Below are 24,236 nucleotides of genomic sequence, written 5' to 3' on the forward strand. Positions count from 1 at the left end.
GTCCTGGAGAGCAGAGAGCAGTTCTGTGTGCTGTGTGATCCTGCCTGGCAGGAGAGTGGCTGCCAGTGCACTCCTATCATGTGCCCATCCCAGGTCCCTGGGCTGTCAGGGGATCTCAGAAGGTTCCAGAAGCCTGGAGACTGATCCCCATCCAATCTGTCTGTTCTGTATTGCTCATGCCTCACCCTCAGGGCAGGACTTGCTGGTTCAGCCCTCAGCCATGGCTCTGCAGGGGTAGACAGGGGTCAGCTGGGATGGGATCAGCAGAGATCCCAGACTCAGGGGTGTCAGCAGCCTCGAGGGGGCTTCAGCTGAGCCAGGCACAGGCTCTGCACCTGCCCCACCTGCCTGAACTTCTCACTCCAGCAGGGACCTCCCTGGGGGGAGCAGCTTTTTAGGGCCACCTGGCCCTGTCATTAGTCCACCTGCCACGATTCCATCCCATGAGTCACCAACACGTACTGAACTGTCCAGTTATTCAGGACTAGAAGGTACTTGGACACCACAGCTTTCTGACTTTTACACCACTGCTTTCTTTCAGTTTGGCTGCCCTAAAAACATAAATGTTCTCAGTACAAACAGCACTGACCTAAATATCCTAAATATCTGACCTAAATATCTTAAATATCCAGCCTAAATATCCTCAGTACATGGAACACTCAGCCTAAATATCCGACCTAAATATCCACAGTAGACTGTGCTGCTGAATTAATGATTATTAGGGTGGTGAAAAGCTGACAGCTCATTCCCACTCAGAATTTCTGTTCTTGTTTCCTGTCTTTCAGTGAGTTATTTATCCACAAGCCCTCATCTTTCATGCCTTGGCATTTTCAGGCTCATTTTCAGAGGAGGTCTGTGCCCTGGCAGCCAGGTGTGGGGACCCACACACAGGCAGCAAACCCTTGGCTGCTAATATCCAGTGCTGCCTTAAAAAGCTTTGGCTTGCATTCAGGGCACAAGAAGGGGCCCTTCCAGGTCACCTGCTCAGGAGGAAAATCAGAGAACTGTGGGCATTGGTGTGCCTGCTGCCAGGAGGGGATGAGGGGCACATCTGCACGAGGAAGAGGATGCACCAGCCACTTGTGTGTGTGTGTGTGTGTGTGTGTGTGCAAGGAGGAGTCTGGGCAGGTCTGGCCCTTCCAGCTGAAATGTCAAACAGGGCTCAGCTCTCTCCTGTCAACCTTGCTAACCAGCTGATATGAACTATGTGGTTTTGATTTTTGTGTCCTGTAAGAGACCAGATGTTGAGGAAGATGAAACAGGAAAGCCTTATAAATATGATTGCCTGGCAAAAGATTTTGAGAATATGGAAACTATAAGCAAGATTGAAATGAAAGCAAGCTTTAAGATCCCTCAGTTACTGAACAACTGGAAAACAATGGTGTGGCCAGCTGAAGGTGATCCCCTTTTGATGGAACAACACCCTCTGCTTGCAGACAGGCCCAAGGGTCCAAGCAGACCCTACAGCTTGGCAGAAGGGGCCCAAAGAGGAGTTTTTAGGGTTTAAAATGAAACACAGTGTGGTAATGTAATGATTCTTATAGGCTGTATGGAAATGCTATAGGATTTGTATCTTGGACTAGATTGGTTAGTGAGAATCAGAATATTCAACACAGAAGATTTATGGTATTGTAATGGGAACCTCGCTCTCTTACCCTTTTACTCTCTTATGCTTTTGCTATCTTACCCTTTTACTCTCTTACCCTTTTACTCTCTTACCCTCTCATCCTCTCTCCCCCTCTCTTCTCTCAGTCCTGCTCCAGCTGTGGCTGGCAGCTCCCAGCAGGGCCCTGCACCCTTTGCAATAACCCCAAGTTCCAAGCCCTGGCTGCAGAGATCTCTCCTCTCCATCCATCCCCACCGTCCTACCCCTGATGCTCCTACAACCAGACTCCACCTTTCTCTGCTGATAACCCTTTGGAGGAGAGCTGCTTCCCATTTGTGCTTTCTGAACCATTTCTCATGCTTTCCCAAGTGGAAAAAACTGGTCCAAGAAGCAGAAAAGGGAGGGAAGACCATTTCCACACATCCCCTAAATCCATGACAGAAAACCAGCTTTATCCAGGCAGCAGCTCTGTCCCCCTGGGTGCTGGGTTCTGGGTGCTGTGCTCACTCAGGCTGTCCTGACTCAGGACTCTGCTTTGCCTTTAGGTTCAGCATTGCTGCCTTCACCAAATATGACCCAGTAGCCCCTGCTGTGACATTCACCATGTTCTCAGGTAAGCTGGAGAGTAGCATCTTCCCTACCTGGCTGTGTAGTTTAGAGGTAATGAACAGCCAGAGGGAGCTCATAGGTTATAGTAAATATAATAAATAGAATAAATGCAGCCATATATCATAGAATTATAAAATTGTTTGGGTTGGAAGGGACTTAAAGCTGATATGGTTCCACCCCCTGCCATGGGCAGGGAACACTTTCCACTATCCTAGGGTGCTCCAAACCCTGTCCATCCTGGCCATGGACACTTCCAAGGATAGGGCAGCCATAGCTGCTCTGGAAATCTGTCCCAGGGCCTCACAACCCTCATCATAAAAAACATTTTTACTGATTCTTCTCTCTATACTCTCTCCTTTCATTTCCAGCCGCTGGATCCAGTGCAGACACAGCTCCACTCTCAATGCCAATAATTGCTGGAATCATTGTGGGGTTTCTTCTGACACTTGCAGCTGTTTTTGCTTTGGTTTACTGGAAACAGCTCAAAGCAAGGAGGTGAGCATGAGCCATATCTTACCTGTTGATACCCAACCTTCAGTGCCAAGCCTGGAGGAGAGCAGGGAGAGGGTGTAAAAAGAGACTTAGACAAACTAGCACGTGGGCTAGTGGAATTGTGCCTGGGAAACTCAGAAGCCAAAGGAAGAGGGGAGAGAAGAGCTGCCCATGTGCAGTTAAGTCACAAAACCCTACAGTGTGCCTGCCACTGGTCCACAATACCTCATGGCATCAATCTCTGCACTGCAGGCCAAGTAACAGCTCCTGTGTGTAGCCACAGCTCTCTTCACAGAGAGCAGCTGGCACAAGTTTTTAAGGATTTTTCTCTGGGAAAGATAGTGAGAAGCTCAAAGAAGAAGAGAAAACTATTCTTATCTTTATTTACTGGTTTTGTTGTTTTGCACATGTGGAATGTGTTATGGAGTTTATTTACTCAAAGTAATTTGTTAATTAGATATTAGTGAAAGTTATTTTAATTCCTTGACTAATTAAATCTATGTGGAGATAGTCACAGGTTTTTCTTTAGTATTTCTTTATTCAATTATTCTTTATTTCAATTCATGTTGCAAATTGTAGGATAGATCATGATACGAACAGTGCAATGGGAAGAAGATAAGGGAGTAGAAGTCTGTTTTTAGGCTGATGGGGATTTTGAAGCTTATAATGAATTTTCATTCTCAGAAGGAGGTGAGGCTTTCTGTTCTGGAGTGGATGTAGATTGCTATTGGGATTAGGCTGATTAAGAAGGAGGTTCTGATGTGTTTGTAATTGTGTTGGGGGTAATATTCTTTAGTATAATATCTCTTTAATACATAATTTAATATAGTATTAGTGTAATATAGAATAGCTTAATAAAGCAATTATTCAGCCATCTAAATCACAGAGTCAGAGCACATTATTCCCTAACCCTGTGCTTTGATTCTAGAACCAAGAAGAGCAGCCCACCCCAGGAGATGGTGACCTACAGCCTGAGGTGAGTGCTGGAGTCTGCCCTCTGTATGGCCCCACTGCAGCTCCCACTGTCCTTTACCTACTTCCTTTTTCAAGCTTTGACTCAGGAAATGTCCAGCTGTCCCCTCCCCTCAGTTATTTTATAAATCAGCCTTTCCCAAGTTGAGTATTTACTGCCCAGCTCCACTCCCAGTCAATGCCTTGTCCACACCTCCTCCTCTGTGAGTTTCTGCAGCAGGAGAATATTCTCATCACCTTGAAATCCCTCCAGTATTTAAACTGCTGGACCTTCCCTGGGCAGGCTGTAAACCCTCCCTGTGTGCCTCCAGGTGTCCCAGCAGGGCTGTCCCAGTGGCCCTGAGGCTGGCCAGGCCTCCCAGTAACTAAGGCAAGTTTTCCTCTGGACTTCATTTCCTGCAGAAACGTCCACCGGCCCGTCCCCCTGCAGAACTTCAAGCAGTACTATGAGATGAAGACAGCAAATGCTAACCATGCTTTTTTCCAGGAGTTTGAGGTGAGATGAGACCCTCCTTGTGGTGCTGTTTGTGGGTCCCTGTTGCCATGATATTTTCTGAAAAATCCCTTTGCCAAGATTTTTCTCCTGAAAAGCTGAGAAACCTCAGAGGAAAAGAAAAACAATTATTATCTGCTGCTGTGGAATGCAACAAGTGCATCTTTGATTGGTCCATGTTGGTTGTTTCTAATTAATGACCAATCACAGTCAGCTGGTTTGGACTCTCTGAGAGTCACAAGCTTTTGTTATCATTCTTTTCTATTCCTTGCTAGCCTTCTAATGAAATCCTTTCTTCTGTTCTTTTAGTATAGTTTTAATATATAATTTTCTTTTAATATAATATATATCATAAAATAATAAATCAGCCTTCTGAAACATGGAGTCAAGATTCTCATCTCTTCCCTCGTCCTGGGACCCCTGCAAACACCACCACAGGCCCCCAGGATGAGGTGAGAGATGAGAATCTGACTCCCAAGTTCTCAAAAGGCTGATTTATTATTACATTATATTATATTATATGAAAATGATATACTGTTGAGGAAGGTGAAACAGGAAAGCCTTATAAATATGATTGCTTGGCAAAAGATTTTGAGAACATGGAAACTATAAGCGGGATTGAAATGAAAGCAAGCTTTGAGATCCCTCAGTTACTGAACAACTGGAAAACAATGGTGTGGCCAGCTGAAGGTGATCCCCTTTTGATGGAACAACACCCTCTGCTTGCAGACAGGCCCAAGGGTCAGAGCAGACCCTACAGCTTGGCAGAAGGGGCCCCAAGAGGAGTTTTTAGGGTTTAAAATGTAACACAGGATGGTAATGTAATGATTCTTATAGGCTGTATGGAAATGCTATAGGATTTGTATCTTGGACTAGATTGGTTAGTGAGAATCAGAATATTCAACACAGAAGAAGATTTATGGTACTGTAATGGGAACCTTGCTCTCTTACTCTCTTATCCTCTCTTTTACTCTCTCATCCTCTTTACCACGCTCTTGCCTTCTCTCTCTTTACCTCTCTCTCCCTCTCTCAGTCCTGCTCCAGCTGTGGCTGGCAGCTCCCAGCAGGGCCCTGCACCCAGGCCCTTTGCAATAACCCACAAGTTCCAAGCCCTAGCTGCAGAGATCTCTCCTCTCTGTCCATCCTGACCATCCTACCCCCCAACACTCCTACAATATACTAAAATTATACTAAAGAAAGAGAAAGGAGACATCAGAAGGCTCACAAAGAATGAATAATAAAATCTCCTTACAGACTCAGAGAGTCCAACCCAGCTGGCTGTGATTGGCCATTAATTAAAAACAATTCACATGCTGGGTAAACAATTCTCCAAATCACATTCCAGAGGAGCAAAACATGGACAAGCTGAAGCTTCCCAGCTTCCCAAGAGAAGAAATCCTGGTGAAGGATTTTTTCAGAAAATATGTCAGTGACACCTCCTAGAGATGACATTTGGTTTCTGCACTCAGTGCCTCATGCTGTTGGCTGTCCAATATGGAGTTCTCCTCTCCAGGGGTGGTCACCCATCTCTAGCAATCCAGCCAGCCTGAGGAGCAGCCTTGGAAGCTGAAGATCTGATGGACCAAGTGTCAAGCAGTTCCTTTGCTCAAAACCTGCTTTGTTCAAGCTCTGCTCAAAGCACATGTGGTGTGAGATGAACTAGCAGAGAGCAGAGAGCCCCTGGCCTGAGGGGAGGTGGTGAGAACCACCCTGGCAGTGGTAGAAAGAGCCTGCAGCCAGAGGGGAGGTCGAGGAGCACTCTCAGACCTCAGGGTCAGGCTGTGAGCTTCACCTCAGGCTGCCTTCCCTGGCTCCCACTGCCAGCACCTGCAGCCTCTGGACTGTTCTGCTGCAGCATCTTCAAACTCCCATCAGCAATTTCAAACCCTCCCCAGATCAAGCTTTTCTGGCTTCTTGAGTGAGGACAGGGGCAGAAACAGATGCAGCACAAGATATTTGTGTTTGCTCAGCAGAAAATCCTCTGAGCTTTGTGGTAGATTTCCAAGGCTTTTTCCCCCAGAACTTGTTCTTGGGTTTTTCTTTTAAATATGAACAATGCTGTTGGAAAAGGCAGAGGGAAAAGCCACCATGGCTCAGAGTGCACTGGCCATGTGAGGGGGGAGAGGAGCAGCTCTCTGTGTGAGGGTAATGCTCTTTACCCTCCAGACAGGCCATGAGCAGGGAGCTGAGCTGACCAGGAGCTCTCCAGAGGAATGCTTGTGCTTCTCTTTTCCCCTGTCCTACAGGAGCTGAAGGAAGTTGGGAAGGAGCAGTCCAAGGTGGAGGCTGAGCTGCCAGCAAATGTCTCCAAGAACAGATATCCCCATGTGTTACCCTGTAAGTGCTGTCTCCTCCCTTCTCCCCCAGCCCCCAGGGTGGGAGCTCACAGGGCAGTGTCCAAGGACAGGCTCACCTTGCACCCCTGCCAGGGCCAGTGCCTGGCTCCTTTCCTGGCAGCAGGACTCTTGAAATGGGCTCAGTTTCCATTTTCCTGCTGGAGACTCAAGGGTTAAAGGTTGAGGCAGGGCTGAGCCACCATCCTGCCCAGCTCCTCCAGCTGTGCTGGGTGAGCCCAGCCCAGGATGGGTCCCACCAGGAGACCAGAGGGGGTCCATGAGCTTCACTGGTTCATTGCCACCCAGGATGACCCCAGCTCTGTTTGCCAGTGCCCTGCTAGCCCAGCTGGCAGGCAGTGCCCACCTCTCTGGGGAGAAGGTGCCTGGCAGAGCACAGAGCCTCCCTGCAGGAGCTGCTGAGGCTTCTCCCACTGGGTTACCCAGTCCCATGTCCTGGGAAAGGGTCCTGGGGCTCACCCAGTCCCATGTCCTCATGAAGGGCTCCTGGGGGATCACCCAGCCCCATGTCCTGGGAAAGGGTCCTGGGGCTCACCCAGCCCCATGTCCTGGGGAAGGGTCCCTGGGGGCTCACCCAGTCCCATGTCCTGGGGGCTCACCCAGTCCCATGTCCTCGTGAAGGGCTCACCCAGTCCCATGTCCTGGTGAAGGGTCCCTGGGGGCTCACCCAGTCCCATGTCCTGGGGGCTCACCCAGCCCCATGTCCTCGTGAAGGGCTCACCCAGTCCCATGTCCTGGTGAAGGGTCCCTGGGGGCTCACCCAGTCCCATGTCCTCATGAAGGGCTCCTTGGGGATCACCCAGCCCCATGTCCTGTGGGCTCACCCAGCCCCATGTCCTGGGAAAGGGTCCTGGGGCTCACCCAGCCCCATGTCCTGGGGAAGGGCTCCTGGGGGCTCACCCGGCCCCATGTCCTCATGAAGGGTCCTGGGGCTCACCCAGTCCCATGTCTTGGGGAAGGGTCCCTGAGGCTCACCCAGCCCCATGTCCTGATGAAGGGTCGCTGGGGGCTCACCCAGCCCCATGTCCTCATGAAGGGCTCCTGGGGCTCACCCAGCCCCATGTCCTCATGAAGGGCTCCTGGGGCTCACCCAGCCCCATGTCCTGGGGAAGGGTCCCTGAGGCTCACCCAGCCCCATGTCCTCATGAAGGGTTCACCCAGCCTCATGTCCTCATGAAGGGCTCCTGGAGCTCACCCAGCCCCATGTCCTGGGGGCTCACCCAGCCCCATGTCCTCATGAAGGGCTCCTGGGGCTCACCCAGTCCCACCACTCACCCTGATGAAGGCTCCCTGGGGTCTCACCTGTGTGGGGTCTCTTTCAGATGATCACTCTCGGGTCAAGCTGAGCCAGCTGGGGGAGGATCCACACTCAGATTACATCAATGCCAACTTCATGCCAGTGAGTGCCCACTTGCCTTCCCCACTGAGATGTGGCCACAGGGCTCTGGCACAGGAACTCTGCCTGGGCTGGGGCAGTGTCCCCTTCTGTGAGGCTGGTGGGCATGAGGTGTGCTGGTGAACAGCTGGGCACAGCTGGCACAGGCCAGCAAGGAGCTGGGGAGAGGGTGGAGAGGGGTGGTTGCAGTAGCAGGCACTGATGGAGCCTGTGAGATGGCAAATGCTGTGAGTGTGGGAAGTCTCTCTGCTTTCTTCTCATCTCTCCTCTTCCATCACCTCCCAGCTTACTGCCCTGTCTCTCTGCCTGCTCTTTTCCCTTCTGGTCTGTGCAGCTGCAATTGAACAACCCTGGAGCTGTGCCTTCAGCCCCCCTGTGTGAGGTGTTCCCAGGTAACAGGCAGGACATGCTGCATGCATGGGCATTGTGTGCATCTGGGGCATGTGTGTGTCCAAGGGCAAAGCTACCCTGAGACCTTGCATGCTCACCTGCCCTCAGCAGGCACAGGCAGACCCAGATCTGTCTTTCTCTGGTTAGACTGAATGAGGAACTGCTTGGAGGGAAATGGTGTGGGTCACTTTATTCCAAATATGTAGAAAGTGTGGCTGAGCAGCTCATGCTTCCTGTGAAATCAGCTGCTGCTGAGATCAGCTGCCTGGGAACTGTGCCCACATGGGCTGAGGGCAGCAGGAATTTCCCCTTCTGCCACAACAACAGACCAAGCACTGACTGGTCCCAGGGCAGGACCCACCTGCCTTGGCAACCTGCTAACTCATCTTGCTCTTGTCTGCCTCTTGCTCAGGGCTACACATCCCAGCAAGAGTTCATTGCCACCCAGGGGCCCCTGAAGAAAACCATAGAGGATTTCTGGAGGCTGGTGTGGGAGCAGAATGTCTGCAATATCATCATGCTGACCGTGTGCATGGAGAATGGGCGGGTAGGTCCCTGCCAGCCCCAGCCCAGCCTGACCTGGTGGGGGGAGCTGAGCCCAGGGCTGGGGCTGTGTCCTCCACAAAACCCTGCTCTGATCTGGCTCCAGGATGAGCACAGCCCACACAGCTTCCCTGACAGCTTGGGGGAAGAGAGGCTGATCTGTGCAGCTGGGGGTGGGAGCTCAGCTGGGACCATGCCCATCACCCTCAGATATTTCTGCAGAATCTGACATTGCCATGTCCTCTGGGTGAGCCACCTCACATGGACTGTTCCTCCAGGGATGATGAGACCCACACAGGTCCTTTTTTCTGGAGGAGGCTGAGATCCCAATGAAGGGGCTGTGAGGGAGAGCTGTGCAAAGCTCCCAGTGGGAAGGGGAAACAGCCCTGGCTGCTCCCCAAGACCTGTCCTGGCTCCCCTACTCTGCTGCTCTGCAGATGCTCCCTGGGAGCCAGATCTGGTCCCTCACTGGGCCCTGTCCTGCTCCAGGTGCTGTGTGATCATTACTGGCCATCAGAGTCTGCCCCTGTGTCCTATGGGCAGGTGAGGGTGCACCTGCTGATGCAGAGCAGCTCTGAGGAGTGGACAGTGCGGGAGTTCAAGCTGTGGCACGTGAGTGCAGACTCCAGGGGCTCTGGGGACCTGTCAGGGGTTTGGGGTGGGCACTGACATTACTCCTCACCTTTCCCTGCCATTTCTGGGGCTCAGAGAAGACCCAAGCCCTGAGGAGCAGTGAGGGTGACACGGGGGTGTCCAGCATGTGTCATGCTGCTCTCCACCCTTGCTCTCTCATTTCCATGTCCCTGCAGCAGGATAGCCTGTGGTTTCCAGGCCATGTTCCCTGTGGTTTCCAGGCCATGTTCCCTGTGGTTTCCAGGCCATGTTCCCTGCAGCCAAAGGCAGATGTGCTCCCTCCCTCCCTCCTGGTTGCAAGACACAGAAATGGAGGTGATTAATTCTGTCTTGGCCTGAAAAAATTACTTTTCTTGCCAACATTTTGGCACCTCCTACTGACTAATACAGAAAGGAGTGACATAGGGCCTGAGGATGTAAAACAGATATGGTGAAAATGAAAAGCTCTACTAGCTAGCCTACAGTAGTCTACCACAGCAATAAAGTGTTTAGGAGAGTGGAAAAAGAAAATATTGATTCCACTTCAAAATATTCAGTCAGTTAAATGCTGGGAGAAGGTCTGAAAGTGGGAGAAACAATTACCAACGATTACCCTGCTGCAGGGGCTGTGGGGAGCATGGAGGGGCAGAGGCCACCAGGCAGAGCAGACCTGATGCTGGCTGTTCCCTGCAGCTGAGCCAGGTGTCCCCAAGTGCCCAGGTGCTGTCAGGGGTGTGAGGCTGCCCTGGGGGCTGCACACCCATCAGCATTCCCCTGCAGGAGGGTCTGGGGGCAGAGCGCTTCGTGTCCCACCTGCACTACACAGCATGGCCCGACCACGGCATCCCCGAGTCCACCACCTCCATCATGGCCTTCAGGGAGCTGGTCCAGGAGCACATCCAGAGCACCAAGGATGCAGGGCCCACCCTGGTGCACTGCAGGTGAGGCTCTGCCCCCTGGGATGGTGGGGGATGATGGCAGAGGGCAGGGGGGATGAGGGATGCACAAACTGGGAGTGAGGGAAAGCTCAGGAGACACAGCTGCTCTCTGGAGCCTCCTGCTCAGTGTTGAGGAGTACAGGTCTGCTGGCCCCCAGCTCCAGGGTGTGGGGCAGTGTCAGGACCCAGGACATTCCTCTGGCTGCCCTGGGTGATTCAAGACACTGGCAAAGGGCTCAGAGACCTTGGCACAGAGTCAAAGACACCTGTGCCTTTGATTTTAGCCCATGGAAACAATTACCAACTTTGTGTGAGGATTTACAGGCCACAAGAGTTTGAGTAGAATGATAGTTAATTTGCCACAGGGTGAAAAACTAGAATTTTGGGGTTTCTTCTTCTCCTTCGTCTTCTCCTTCGTCTTCTCCTTCGTCTTCTCCTTCGTCTTCTCCTTCGTCTTCTCCTTCGTCTTCTCCTGTCATTGTCTTCTTTCCTCCTTCTTTCCTCCTTCTTTCCTCCTTCTTTCCTCCTTCTTTCCTCCTTCTTTCCTCCTTCTTTCCTCCTTCTTTCCTCCTTCTTTCCTCCTTCTTTCCTCCTTCTTTCCTCCTTCTTTCCTCCTTCTTTCCTCCTTCTTCCTCCTCCCCATCTTCTGCTGGTGACACTTTTGGATTGGTTTAGAGGCAGACTGTCTAATATAGGTGATAGGCATTGGAAAATTATTGTAAATAAAGTACACGTAGGTTGTAGTATAAAAAGCCAACACCACCCCAAGGGCAGGGACTGTGCCACAACCCAACCTGCTGGACAGACCTCAGGCGGTCAGAGAAAGAATGGAACAGATAAGGAAAGGTAAACCCTGAAAAGCAGAACTGAGGAATCTCCACTTCTTTGGTCACAAAGGGATGGGAAAAAAAGAGACTTTCTAATACCTGGGGATCATCTCAGCCACAGAAACACCAGAGGGCAGGGGGAGATGGTCAGCACCAGCCCGGGGCAGCCTGGGTGCTCCTCAGCCCCAACCCAGCTGGGACAGTGCCTGGGTGCCCACTTTGGGAGCATGTCCAGCAGCAGGAGGGAGCCAGGGCTGTGTCAGGCCCCTTTAACCCTTTGTGTCCCTGCCCTCAGTGCTGGCGTGGGCCGCACGGGCACCTTCATTGCCCTGGACCGGCTGCTGCAGCAGATGAGGCAGGAGAAGGTGGTGGACATCTTTGGTGTTGTGTACTCCTTGAGGATGAACCGGTACCTGATGATTCAGACACTGGTGAGATCTCTGCCCCCTCTTTCCCCTGGCCCCTCGCTTCATCCCATTGCAGTTCACAGGGCTGGCAGCTGGATGAGCTGGGCAGGCAGCCCCAGCACCCCCAGGCTGCTCCTCAGCCTGTCACTGCCCTCCTGCTGCTGAAAGCAGCAGCTCAGCTGGAGTGGAAATTGCTGGGGGGGTCTTCAGCTGCTTCATGCCCTTCTAGACCCACAACAGCAACATCCAGAGTCTCAGAGACCTCCCAGGAGGCTCAGAAACACCCTGGAGCACTGAGGAGCAGGATCAGGCCCTTTGCAGGCCGTTCTTAACTCACACCATGTTGTTGGTGTGTGGTGCTCCCCAGGCTGTCTCCTATCTCCAGTGCCTGGGGCTGGGCCAAGGTGCCAGCATTGCCCTCAGGAGAGGGACCAGAGCCCCCCTCTGCTGCTGTCTCTGCAGTGTCATGGTCTGTGTTCCTCTCTGCCTTTGCCTTCCAGTCCCAGTACATTTTCCTGCACAGCTGCATTCTGGACAAGATCTTGGAGGAGCCTCTCCTGGATTTATCAGGGACACAGAGGTGAGGCCTTGCTGTGCTTTGCCACTCTGCCCACCCTGATCACAGCCCCTCCCAGCGAGCCTTGGCTGCAGGACAGAAGGACAGGAAGCCCAGCAGCACAGAACAAAGTGGAGTCTCCTGGGTACCCCAACACCAGGGATGTGCAGAGCTGTCCTGGGGAAGGCATTTCCCTCAGCCTCTGGCTTCCCAGCACACAGACCTGCCCTGGAGATCTGTAAAACTGGAGAGGCTCTTGGCAGCTGGGTGACCTTGGGATGTGCTCCTAATGGAGGCCAGGAGGATGGAGCAGGGTCCAGCTGGGCATGGCTTTGACACCTATTTCATTGTCTTGGGGCTACATCTGGAGGTCATGCACTTGTCTTTGTGGTTGGATTGTCCCCTCCCTCATGCAGAACAGGATGTCCTTGTCCTTGCTGCCTCTTGGGAATGAGCCCTGGGCTGTGTCCCCCCTGAGACCTCCCCTGTCTAGGGGAGAGCAGGTTGTCACAGGCTGGGCTGGCAGCCTGGGGCACCCCTGGCATTTGGGGAGGGAGGGTCTGCTCACAGCCCTGCACCTGCTGCAGGCACAGCCTGGCTGCTGCTCAGTGAGCTCAGCCTCAGCCTTGTGCCCTGCCTCTCTCCCCAGGTCCTGCCCCATCCCTCTGAAGAGCTTTGCTCAGCACTGTGCCCAGAAGGCAGCCAAGTCCCACATGGGCTTCCTGAGGGAGTATGAGGTGAGAGCTGGCCTGGGCAGGTGCAGGGGGTGCTGCCATGGCTGTGTGTGCTGAGGGGACCTGGGGGGAGTGACTGAACCTGCTGGGGCTGGGGCACACCCTGGAAGTGCCTCCTGAGTGGGTCCCATATGGCCCCAGTTCCCTGGGTGTCCTGGCAGTGTCCCCTCTCCATGGCATTGCAGCTCCCTCCTGCATCCTGCACTGCTCAGGGTCTGTCCACCAGCCCCTCCCTCCCAGGTGTCTGTCTGGACAGCAGCAGCCCCCTCCTGGCAGCCTGGCACGGCCCTGGCAGCCCTGCAGAGCTGCTCTCGTGGCTCTGCTGCTCAGGCCTGTGCTGCCATGACCCCTGTGCTGAGTCCAGGTGTCCTCAGGAGACCCTGGTTCCTGCTGTCCTGACCCTTCCCTCACTGCCTCCTCCTCTCTCTCACCCTGGCAGGCTCTCCTGGAGGTTGTCAAGGAAGAAGCCAGCTCTGCATCTCCATCTTCAGGCAGCCAGCAGGCACGGCCCTCCTCCAGCATCCTGCCCTGTGAGTTCTGGGACACTTTGCATCCTCTTCCCTCCTGTTCCCTCTCCTCCTGTATGGAGCCATCCTGGAGCAGGGCCAGCAGTCCAGAGCATAAGAAAGTATTTTGAGACTTTGGTGACTCCCCCAGAGGGTTACCAAGGTGTTTGGGATGGAGCATGTGGTGCTTGGGACTGGCAGAGATGGGTTTGCTCAGCCTGCAGAAGGAAAAGGGGAGATCTTATTGCTGTTTTCAGCTACCTGTGGGAAGGCACAGGGAATTCATGGAGTCTGCTCAGAGGTGTGCCATGGAGGGACAAGAGGCAAGGGGGTGGTTTGGGAGGGTAATCCAACTCAGCAGAAGGAACAGTGAATTTCCATGGAGATGTCAGACACTGGAACTGAGGCCCAGAGAGCTCACAGGCTCTCCATCCTTAGAGAGGGGCAGATCTCCCCTGGCTCAGACACTGAGTGAGCTGCACTACAGGGGCAGGGATGGAGACCTGGCCTGTGGGAGCCAGCAGGCTGGAGATGAGCACTGCAGGAGGGAGTGCCTTTGCCCAGAAGGGGTGAAGGAAGGATTGGGTTTGTGTGGCAGTCAGTCTGCAAAGGCTGTCTGAGCTCAGGAGTGCCTGGGATCCCTGCAGCTGCTGCTCTCCTTGCAGATGATCGCTCCAGGGTGAAGTTCTCCCTGCTGGAGCAGGGCCCCCTCTCAGGACTGCTGCAGGTCTGGCGTGTCCCGGTGAGTCCCACCCTGTAAGAGCCTGAATGAGGGATGTGGGATCCAGGCAGCTCTGCAAAATGCAGTTTATTCCATCCAAGAGGTTACAGCAGGCCAGGGTTGTGGGTGACAGAGCTGTGCCCACAGCTGTCAGCTCCAGCTGCAGGCAGGCCTGGAGACCCTTTGGTTTTGGTTACAATGCATTATTTACTTTTCTTTTGGTCACAATGCATTATAGACTTTTGGTCACAATGCATTATTTACTTTTCTTTTGGTTACAATGCATTATTTACATTTCTTTGCTGAGCATCTCAATACAGTAGAACCAATCGATACCTTAACTATTATCTATAGCCTATCATAACTACTATAATTACCATATTCATATTACTATTCCCCAATCACTCAAAGTTAGTACATTACAGTTTAAGCTAGAAGCTGTTTTTTAGTTTTCTTGCAGTGGAAAATTCTGAGACCTTTTTTCTACTTGCACCATTTGCTGACTTGTTTGCCTGTGCTCTCTTTCTGCTTGGTAAAAACATCTTCTTGTTTGGGGTGGGTTTATCCTTTGCTCTAAGCCATAAAAATCCCTTCTGACTAACACACCCTTTGCCTCCTTGGTTATCCAGTGAGACTGGCTCAGCCATTCTTTTCTTCTATATCAAAACTTGCTTCCATCTCTATTCCTTCTTGAGATTCTACATTTAAAAATCTTTCTGCTAAGCATCCATATCTGTGAGACTTTCTTGTGAAACTTCCATCCTTCCCAACATCACCCCCAGCAGCAGCACCCACCCTGTGCCTGTCTCCATCCTGGCTGTGCTCCTGCTCTGCTCCACTGCTCCCTGTCACTGTGTCTGTAGGATTCACATTCTCTGAACCTGAGAGAAGCAGTGAGAGAAGCAGAGAAAAGAATGAGAGAAGAGAAAACAATTCTTATCTCATTTGGCTGTTCCTGTGTTGTGCCAAGGTAGAATGCAATATGGAGGTGTCTTGGTTTGGAAAGACAGGAGTCTGCTAAGGAAGGCAGGAGCCTCCCCTGAAAGGGACAAAATGAACCACCCCCCTTCCGAATTGCTATAAATTTTAAATTAGGAGCTCTCAGGCAACAAAAATTATGGGAGCAGGAAATTACAGTTCTTTACTAGGGAAGAAAATAAAAGGATAAAATAAACAATGCAGTAAACCAAACCAACACTGCCAGAGTCAGGACCCAGCCTGACACCCTGTGGGTCAGGGTGTTGGCAGCAGTCCCATTGGAATTGTGGCTCAGCCCTCCTGCAGTGCCAGGGCTGGTTCTGCTGGAGCAGGGATCCTGGAGAAAGGTGCAGTCTCTGCCTCTGCAGATCCAGGGGCAGAGGCAGCTGCTGTTCCTCTGGGCAATCCAGTGCAGAAGCTGTGCTGGTGTTCCAGAATCTCCAGATTATATCCAGGCAGGAATGCTTGGCTGGTGTTCCAGAATCTCCAGATTATATCCAGGTAGGAATGCTTGGCTGGTGTTCCAGAATCTCCAGATTATATCCAGGTAGGAATGCTTGGCTGGTGTTCCAGAATCTCCAGATTATATCCGGGTAGGAATGCTTGGCTCCTCCCCCTGGGCTCACATCTCCCAATGGGATGCTGTAGTTCTTATCAGCCATGCAGGGACAGTCAATAGCTGTTATCAGCAGATGCCTCCCTGGAGGGAGCAGTGGGTGTGGAAGAGATAAGGAAAGCTGCCCACTGACAAAAGACAAGTGCCATACAGATGGTAATAGAATACATCTTGCCTTGCATTCTGGAACAGGAGGTTGTTTACCCACAGGGATGGTGTTTTGTTTCCTTGGCTTTCAGGGCAAAGCACGTGTGCAGGCTGTCAGTCAGCACACACTCACGAGATTCTGGGCAGTGGAGGCGAGTTGGGTGCTTGTGCAGATTCAGTTTAGATGTGATGTAATATAGTGTAATAGAGAATAGAATAATATAGTATAATGAAGTAATTAATTAGCCTTCTGATATCAGTGGAGTCAGATACATCACTCCTCCCAGATGTTGGGCAAAAATATCACCAGCAGTGCTTCTGTGTGGAGAAGAGGGGACTGCAGGGACTGAGGGCATCCCTTCCCTCCCCTGCCCAGTTTGGGCTGCCCTCACCTGCCTCTCTTGGTGCTTTCCCTTCTGTCCTTGCCTCCTGGCCTGCTGAGCTCTCTGCTCTCGCTGACCATTCCTGCAGCCACCTGGGCCAGCAGAGCAGGACAGTGACATTCCCATTCCCCACCCAGGGCTGCAGCTCCAGCAGGGACTACCTGGCTGTCCATGGCCCTGACAAGCTGACCATGGAGGACTTCTGGACCCTGGTGTGGGAACAGGATGTTCACACAATCCTCACACTTCTGCCATGGCAGGAGAAGGGGGAGGTAAGGCACTGTGCCAGGGCAGAGGGGGGCTCTGTTCAGGGGAGCTGGAACTAGCAGAGCTCTCAACTCCTCACTGAGTCCTGGGTGGAGACCCAGCTTAGCTAAAGCTGGACTTTTCCTGTGTCCAGGTGCTCCCACAGCTGGTCATGGGAGACAGGTTCTGTCACCCCCATGCCTGGACTCAGCTGGGGCCCTTCAAGGTCCATCTGTGTGAGACCCAGGGCAGCAGCTCCTGCTCTGCCCAGCCAGGGTGTGGGCACTGGGCACTGGCTGGGCAGATTCCAGCTCAGAGCTCTGAGCTGAGCTGCCAGGCAGCTCTGAGTTCCCACCTGAGCTGGCTGAACCTGCTGGTGTTGCTGGAACTCCCTCAGGTTTTAGTGGGGGGTGGACATGGAGAGGTGCTGGGAGTGCTCTTGGTGCAGCCCCAGCACAGACCCCAGAGAGGGTGACTGGTGTGACAGACAATGCCCACCAACAAAAAGCCAAATTTCTGGTTGCACACAGGTCCCAGGTGAGGTGTGCTGGCCTCTGGAAGGAGACTCTCTCTGCACAAGGACCCTGACCATCCAGTGTGACACAGAGAAGCTTGTCTCAGGATGGAGATGCACCCAGCTCAAACTGAAACACGTGTGTGTCCATGGGGCTGTGCTGGCTCCCACAGCCTGGGTGGGGATGGGGGTGGGTCTGTAGGGGCTGAAGGGTGTTTGGGGCTTCTCCAGTCCACAAGTGCAGGAGTGAGTCTGGATTGCAGCATCCAGAACTGCAATCTGGATTGTCCTGAGTGGACACAGGAGATAGATGGGAGATGCCCTGGGGGCTGATAGGTCTGTCTGAGCCTTTTGAAGGTCTCAGTTGCCTCTCCAGGAGCAATCCAGGGTGCTGTGGGGAAGGAGAGCAGATTGCCAGAGTGGGTGGGGGGCAGTGGCCCAGCAGAGATGCCTGGGCAGCTTTCCAGGGGCTGGCAGAAAGCTCAGGGGAGCCTCAGAGAGCCCAAGGATGGGAGAGCTGGGGCTCCTCTGCATCCAGACCCCCCATCCCTGCCCAATACCCACATCAGCTCTTTGTGTCTCACAGGAGAAGAAGGCAAAGGAGAGGCAGGTGCAGAGGTTCCTGTACACACTGTGGAGCAGCAAGAAGCAGCCTGATGTGCAGAGCCTGGTGGAGCTGCTGGGGGCTGTCAGACGGGGCAGCGCCCCCCGCAGGAGAGGGGGTCCTGTCCTGCTGCACTGCAGGTACCCAGGGCCAGCACAGGGCCTTGGCATGCCCAGATCTGGCTGGGCTTGAACAGACAGGTGTCTGCTGAGGAGGGCAGGAGCCTGCCTTGAAATGGAAAATGGAAAATTTAAACCCTCTCCCTCTGAATTATTATCATTTTGAAATTAAGGGGCGTTCGGGGAAAGATATGGGAATAGGAATAGCAGTTCTTTACTAGGAAAATTAAAAATACAAATGCAATAGTACAAAAAAGAAAAGAAACCACTGCCAGAGTCAGAGCAGTCCCTGTCCCCTGTGTGTCAGGGGGTGGCACAGCCCCATCCCATGGGGGCTCAGCCCTCCTGCAGTGCCAGCTGTGGCTCTGCTGGAGCAGGGATCCTGCACAAGGGGGGAGTTTTCTCTGCAGCTCCAGGGCTGCTGGAGATGGGCCACGCCCTGGGCCCATGGGAGCCAGTGGAAGTTCTGAGCCTGGGAGGTCACAGTGCTCTGCCAGGGGCTGGGAGAAGACAGGGCAAACAGGGCTGGGCTGGGGAGCATGGGGGGAGCAGGCATTGCCAGGCTGAGGGGCCCAGGCCATCCCTGGGGAGCTGCAGGGGTGCTGGGAGCAGCCCTGGTACCCTCCCTTGCACACAGAGACAGCTCCCAGTGCCTCAGTGCCCACAGGGCTCCTTGTGCCCTCCTCCAGAGGGGCTCAGCTCAGCCTGGCCTGGCATCAGTGACCCCCCTTGTCCCCTGCAGTGGTGACATGAGCCAGATGGGGACCCTGATCTCCCTGGATTGCCTGTTGCACCAGATGAAAGCTGAGAGAACCGTGGACATCTATGGTGTGAGCCTCCAGCTGGCCAGGAGCTGCTGCCTCCTGATCCCCACTCTGGTAGGTGGGGAGGAGAGGGGGTGGTGGGCAGGGTGCAGCAGAGTCCTTGTGCTCCCCTTCCTGGAGCTGGCAGCATCCTGCCCACTCCTGGGTGCTCCCTGCTGCCTGTCCAGCCTCAGCAGGGATTTCCTTCCTGCTCCTTCCCCACCCTGGGGCTCTGCCAGCCACCAAGGGCTGAGGGCACTGACTTTTCCCAGGTGAGAGTTTTCCCTCTCCTGGGTTCTGAGTTAAGATCAGTTAAATTGCATATGAACTCACAGTAATTAAAGCACTCTTCCCATTGCACTCAAGGAAAAGTGGAGCACTGGTGTCACCCTACACAACCTGCCTGCTCCCCCTGGCTCCTGGGCATGGCTGTCAGCCTGGGGACCAGAGCCTGCTGGGTGTGCCCTTGGGCAGCACCTTCCCTGCTGGGTGTCCCCACAGGCAGCATCTTCACTGCTGGGTGTGCTCTTGGGCAGCACCTTCCCTGCTGGGTGTCCCCATGGGCCTCACCTTCCCTGCTGGGTGTCCCCATGGGCAGCACCTTCATTGCTGGGTGTGCCCATGGCCAGCACCTTCCCTGCTGGGTGTCCCCATGGGCCTCACCTTCCCTGCTGGGTGTCCCCATGGGCAGCACCTTCATTGCTGGGTGTCCCCTTGGCCAGCACCTTCATTGCTGGGTGTGCCCATGGCCAGCACCTTCCCTGCTGGGTGTCCCCACAGGCAGCACCTTCCCTGCTGGGTGTCCCCACAGGCAGCACCTTCCCTGCTGGGTGTCCCTATGGGCAGCACCTTCCCTGCTGGGTGTCCCCATGGCCAGCACCTTCCCTGCTGGGTGTCCCTATGGGCAGCACCTTCCCTGCTGGGTGTCCCCATGGCCAGCACCTTCCCTGCTGGGTGTCCCCATGGTCAGCACCTTCCCTGCTGGGTGTCCCCATGGGCAGCACCTTCATTGCTGGGTGTCCCCATGGGCCTCACCTTCCCTGCTGGGTGTCCCCATGGGCCTCACCTTCCCTGCTGGGTGTCCCCATGGGCCTCACCTTCACTGCTGGGTGTCCCCATGGGCCTCACCTTCCCTGCTGGGTGTCCCTGTGGGCAGCACCTTCCCTGCTGGGTGTCCCCTTGGGCCTCACCTTCCCTGCTGGGTGTCCCCTTGGGCCTCACCTTCCCTGCTGGGTGTCCCCATGGGCAGCACCTTCCCTGCTGGGTGTCCCCATGGTCAGCACCTTCCCTGCTGGGTGTCCCCATGGTCAGCACCTTCCCTGCTGGGTGTCCCCATGGTCAGCACCTTCCCTGCTGGGTGTCCCCATGGGCCTCACCTTCCCTGCTCTGTGTCCCCATGGGCAGCACCTTCCCTGCTGCATCCCCCAGCCCCAGAGCCTGCTGTCACAGCTGGGGCTGCCTGCCAGGGGGACAATGGGACAGTGCCACGTTAGCAGGTGCCCTGTGGGCTGTAGCACTGTCTGATAGAGCCATTCCATGCCAGCCCAGCCTTGTTGTGCCAGCCCTGGTGGCTGCTTGTGGCACCAGTGCCTCTGGACATGCTTCAGTTGCTGCAGCTGCTGAGTGAGCTGATGCACAGCCCTGGACACACTCCCCACAGGGCACAGCAGAACTGGGGAAGATCTCTCCAAGGCTTCCCAGCTGCACAGCCTCCTTCAAGAAGCTAATTACATTCTTAATTAATGTGAACCATGTGCGTGGTGGGAGCCAGAGCAGGGCCAGGCGTTCGCTGCCCTTCTTCAGAGGCGCTTTGTGCTCCCGCCGTGCCTGGCCCTGCAGGGACACAATTCCCTGTAAGAGCCTAAATGAGAGATGTGGGATCCAGGCAGCTCTCCAAAATGCAGTTTATTCCATCCAAGAGGTTACAGCAGTGCAGGGTCATGGGTGACAGAGCTGTGCCCACAGCTGTCAGCTCCAGCTGCAGGCAGGCCTGGAGACCCTTTGGTTTTGGTTACAATGCACTATATACTTTTCTTTTGGTCACAATGCATTATTTACTTTTCTTTTGGTCACAATGCATTATAGACTTTTCTTTTGGTTACAATGCATTATAGACTTTTCTTTTGGTCACAATGCATTATATACTTTTCTTTTGGTTACATTGCATTTTATACTTTTCTTTGCTGAGCATCTCAATACAGCAGAACCAATCTATACCTTAACTATTATCTATAGCCTATCATAACTACTATAATTACCATATTCATGTCACTATTCTCCAATCACTCAAAGTTAGTACATTACAGTTTAAGCTAGAAGTTGTTTTTCAGTTTTCTTGCAGTGGAAAATTCTGAGACCTTTTTTCTACTTGCACCATTTGCTGACTTGTTTGCCTGTGCTCTCTTTCTGCTTGGTAAAAACATCCTCTTGTTTGAAGTGGGTTTATCCTTTGCTCTAAGCCCTTCTAACTAACATCCCATTTGCCTCCTTGGTTATCCAGTAAGACTGGCTCAGCAATTCTTTTCTTCTATATCAAAACTTGTTTCCATCTCTATTCCTTCATCAAACTCTACATTTAAAAATCTTTCTGCTAAGCATCCATATCTGTGAGTTTCTTGTCAAACTTCCATCCTTCCCAGCAATTCCCCATCAAGGCAGAGCAGGGTGTAGCCTTTGCCTTTCAAGGGCCCATCAAACGCTGCAGTCCTGCTGAAGGGGGGCAGCAGAGGAGCAGCAGGGCTGCCCTGCAGCCTCCTCCACCCCTCTGGGCCCTGCCAGCACCCCTTGGTGTCTCGGGGGTCAGCGCTGCTGTTGTGCTGGAGGCATCAGATTTTGGGGGGAAGCAGAGGGGAAGATGAACTTTGATGGATGTTCAGGGGTAACTGTCAGAGTTTAATCCCCACCAGCCCCAGCGTGGTGCATGTCCCAGGGGTTGTGCTCTTGCATGTGGCCAGTCCCTGCGGGTGCCTGGGCTGTCCCAGCCCTGTCCCTCCCGTTTCACAATCTGTGACTCACTGCACGCACTGTGTGACCCTGAGCCTCAGCCATTGTGTGCTCACCCTCAGCGAGGCTGAGCCCCCAGCGCAGGGAGGAGGCTCCTCGTGACTTGTGGCTCAGCCAGAGCATTAATGAGCTCTGGGAATGCTCTGGGGCCCCTCTGCAGCCCTAATCCCCCTGGCCATGCCACGTGATCCCAGCCCACACCGTGGGTGCCTGGCCTTGCCTCCAGCTCTGTGCCCTGAGTACAACCCCAGTTACCTCCTCACATCTTCCCTCCTCAGCCCTGGCTTTGGGGCCTGCTGTCATTTTGGGGCAGCCTGGTGTTTGGGCAGAAGCTCATTTCAAACACAGGGGACTCAGGACCTCAGAGCTCACATTTGGACCTGAGGGATCAGTTTGGTGATACTAAAAAGAGACAAACAATGCAGCTGGGCTAAACCCAGATCTTTCTGTGCCTCTGTGAGCCTGCAAGCATCTGCCCTGATCTGCTGTCAGCTCCTGACTCTACAAGCTCCTGCACCAAGGGAAACTCCTGGTCCAGGGGTCTTCCCCATTTCCCCTTGGTGTAGTCCCAATGTACTGAGAGGAGATCAGGGCAGATGCTGCTCCAGGGGTTTTCCCTCCTGGCCCCAGTCACTGCCAGACCCCAAGCCTCCATCTCTGTGCCCTGCACATCCCTGGAATTGCTCTTTGCTCTTGTTTCAGGTGCAAACACCACAGCACATCCAAAAGCCACTGTGGCCCTTGGAGGGGAAGCCAATGAAATTGTTCCTCTGCAGCTTGGCTGGGATGTTCCTCTCAGCCCCATCACAGGGGATGAGGAAGGGGAAACAAACATGGTGTACCAGGCTTGGGTGGCTGTGGTGACACAGAACCACCATGGACTACTGGGGAGAGCAAATCCTGCTCTGGTACCAGACACTGCTCCTTAGTTGGGATTTTTTCAAGCAAACTGCAAGGTTAATGTGTGACCTGGATGTCTCTGTCAGAAGCTGACTCTGACCTTTCTCTCTTGCAGGACCAGTACATCTTCCTGCACACCTGCATCCAGGACATCCTGGCTCAGAACCAGCCCTGACACCCCCTGGCCCTTGTGGCACCTTCTGCCTGCCCTGCCTGCTCCTGTACAGAGCTGGGGGCACCGTGGGACTCTGGCACAGAGGAGCCCTGCAGGAGCAGTGCCCTCCCTCCCTGGGCAGTGTCCCCAGCATGGTGCCAGCTGTGACTCCTGGACACACGGACAGGGTCCTGGGACACACGGACAGGGTCCTGCCACACCCCACTGCAGCCTCTCAGTGCACACACAGCGAGGGGCTGGGCAGGATCCTCTCCTCTTCTGGAGCTCTCCTGAGATTTCTGGTGCCTGGAGGGCTCTGTGCCCCCTCAGTGCACACTGTGGGGCTCTGTGGTGGCCCTGAGCCCAGCACAAGCATGGAGCACCATGGTCTGCAGTGCCCCTGGGCTCTGCTGTGGGCACAGCCCTGGGGCAGCTGCCTTGTCTCAGATGGAATGGTCTTAGGTACAAACAATAAAGAGCCCTAGGAAAGAGTGTCCTTGTAAGGGGGGCTTGGCTGTTGGGGGCTCCAGCTGATGTGAAGGCTCCAGCACTGCAGCTGTTCCCTAAAGAGCAGCTGTGTCCCCAGCCATGGGTCACAGCAGTGTCCCTTGGCACTCCAGATGCTGCAGTCCATGGCTCAGCAGCTTCTGCTCACTGTCTCTGCTCCTTCCCCTGGGGCAACACTTGTGCAGTGAATGTCCAGCCCACCCAGGCACATTTTCAGGGCTCGAAGCTGTGAACCTGCACCAAGGAGCAGGGCAGAGCCCCCTGGTTCAGCTGCACACTGGGAGGCAGCTGGCAGCCTCTGCAGCCCTGCTGCTCTTGGAGCTGGGTTGTCCATGCAGGGACGTGGCTGCTCTGCAAGCAGGGCTGGCCATACATGAGCTGAAATCACAAGAAACAACTCAGTTCACTGAGCTGCAAGTGCAGGCCTGAAGGAAGAGTTAAGATAAAGAAGATGGTTTCACAAGCATGTTCCTCATGTGGAAAAAACTGTACTGAGACCCTGTTTGCCCTTCTGCTCCCCTTCAGGCAGGGTGGGGTTGTAGTGCAGCCTCAAAGCAGTGACCTTGCCCCAGGGTGGCCCAAAATCCTGCCCACTATTCCATGTCCTGTGGCAGCTGCCTTGGGATGAGGAGACATAACAGGTTTGATAAGGAGCCCCCAAGAGCTGGCATGAGCAGCAGAGAGCCCCAGGTGGGTGACTGAGCTGGCCACTCCTCCTAATGCCCCTGTGATTCCACTAGAAGCTGCTGCTTCTTCTTCCAAAAGAAGGATCTGCCCCAGGATGGGACACCCAGGGCACCTCAGCATCAGCCATCCCTGCCCTGGGATGAGGCTCTTCTGCAGCTGGGAATCCTTTTTCCCTCTCCTAAATCAGGTTTCCTCCTGCTCCCACCCTGCAGCACCCAGCAGGGCTGTGCAGCCCCAGCCAGGTGTGGTGCCTGCTGTGCCCTGCAGCACTGCCCAGCTGTCCCCCTGCACACAGGGCACCTTCAGAGCCACCCCTGCACACAGGGCACCTTGAGAGCCACCCCTGCACACAGGACACCTTCAGAGCCACCCCTGCACACAGGACACCTTGTGTGTCACCCTGCACACAGGACACCCTG

General features: G+C 53.9%; 1 protein-coding gene across 2 annotated transcripts in view; it reads left to right on the plus strand.

The window, feature by feature from the left end:
• The window catches only part of LOC129130368 (receptor-type tyrosine-protein phosphatase V-like), a 50,158-nt gene extending 27,043 nt beyond the window's left edge, over positions 1 to 23,115 (plus strand). The window contains exons 21-39 of one of the 2 annotated variants that reach the window (XM_054648773.2): positions 2,152 to 2,219; positions 2,584 to 2,710; positions 3,636 to 3,683; positions 4,082 to 4,175; positions 6,419 to 6,509; positions 7,849 to 7,925; positions 8,725 to 8,859; positions 9,345 to 9,467; positions 10,248 to 10,408; positions 11,528 to 11,663; positions 12,140 to 12,219; positions 12,845 to 12,932; positions 13,369 to 13,459; positions 14,101 to 14,177; positions 16,418 to 16,552; positions 17,057 to 17,179; positions 17,627 to 17,784; positions 18,506 to 18,641; positions 22,585 to 23,115. In XM_054648773.2, the coding sequence (XP_054504748.2) occupies positions 2,152 to 2,219; positions 2,584 to 2,710; positions 3,636 to 3,683; positions 4,082 to 4,175; positions 6,419 to 6,509; positions 7,849 to 7,925; positions 8,725 to 8,859; positions 9,345 to 9,467; positions 10,248 to 10,408; positions 11,528 to 11,663; positions 12,140 to 12,219; positions 12,845 to 12,932; positions 13,369 to 13,459; positions 14,101 to 14,177; positions 16,418 to 16,552; positions 17,057 to 17,179; positions 17,627 to 17,784; positions 18,506 to 18,641; positions 22,585 to 22,644 (2,008 nt within the window). In that variant the 3' untranslated portion in view covers positions 22,645 to 23,115. Of the gene's footprint in view, positions 1 to 2,151; positions 2,220 to 2,583; positions 2,711 to 3,635; positions 3,684 to 4,081; positions 4,176 to 6,418; positions 6,510 to 7,848; positions 7,926 to 8,256; positions 8,315 to 8,724; positions 8,860 to 9,344; positions 9,468 to 10,247; positions 10,409 to 11,527; positions 11,664 to 12,139; positions 12,220 to 12,844; positions 12,933 to 13,368; positions 13,460 to 14,100; positions 14,178 to 16,417; positions 16,553 to 17,056; positions 17,180 to 17,626; positions 17,785 to 18,505; positions 18,642 to 22,584 lie in introns of those variants that run through there. The other variant, XR_013185175.1, reaches the window with a different exon arrangement.
• Positions 23,116 to 24,236: the final 1,121 nt, after the last annotated feature.

This window comes from Agelaius phoeniceus, chromosome 25 (genome assembly GCF_051311805.1).
Source record: "Agelaius phoeniceus isolate bAgePho1 chromosome 25, bAgePho1.hap1, whole genome shotgun sequence".
Taxonomy (NCBI): Eukaryota; Metazoa; Chordata; class Aves; order Passeriformes; family Icteridae; genus Agelaius; species Agelaius phoeniceus.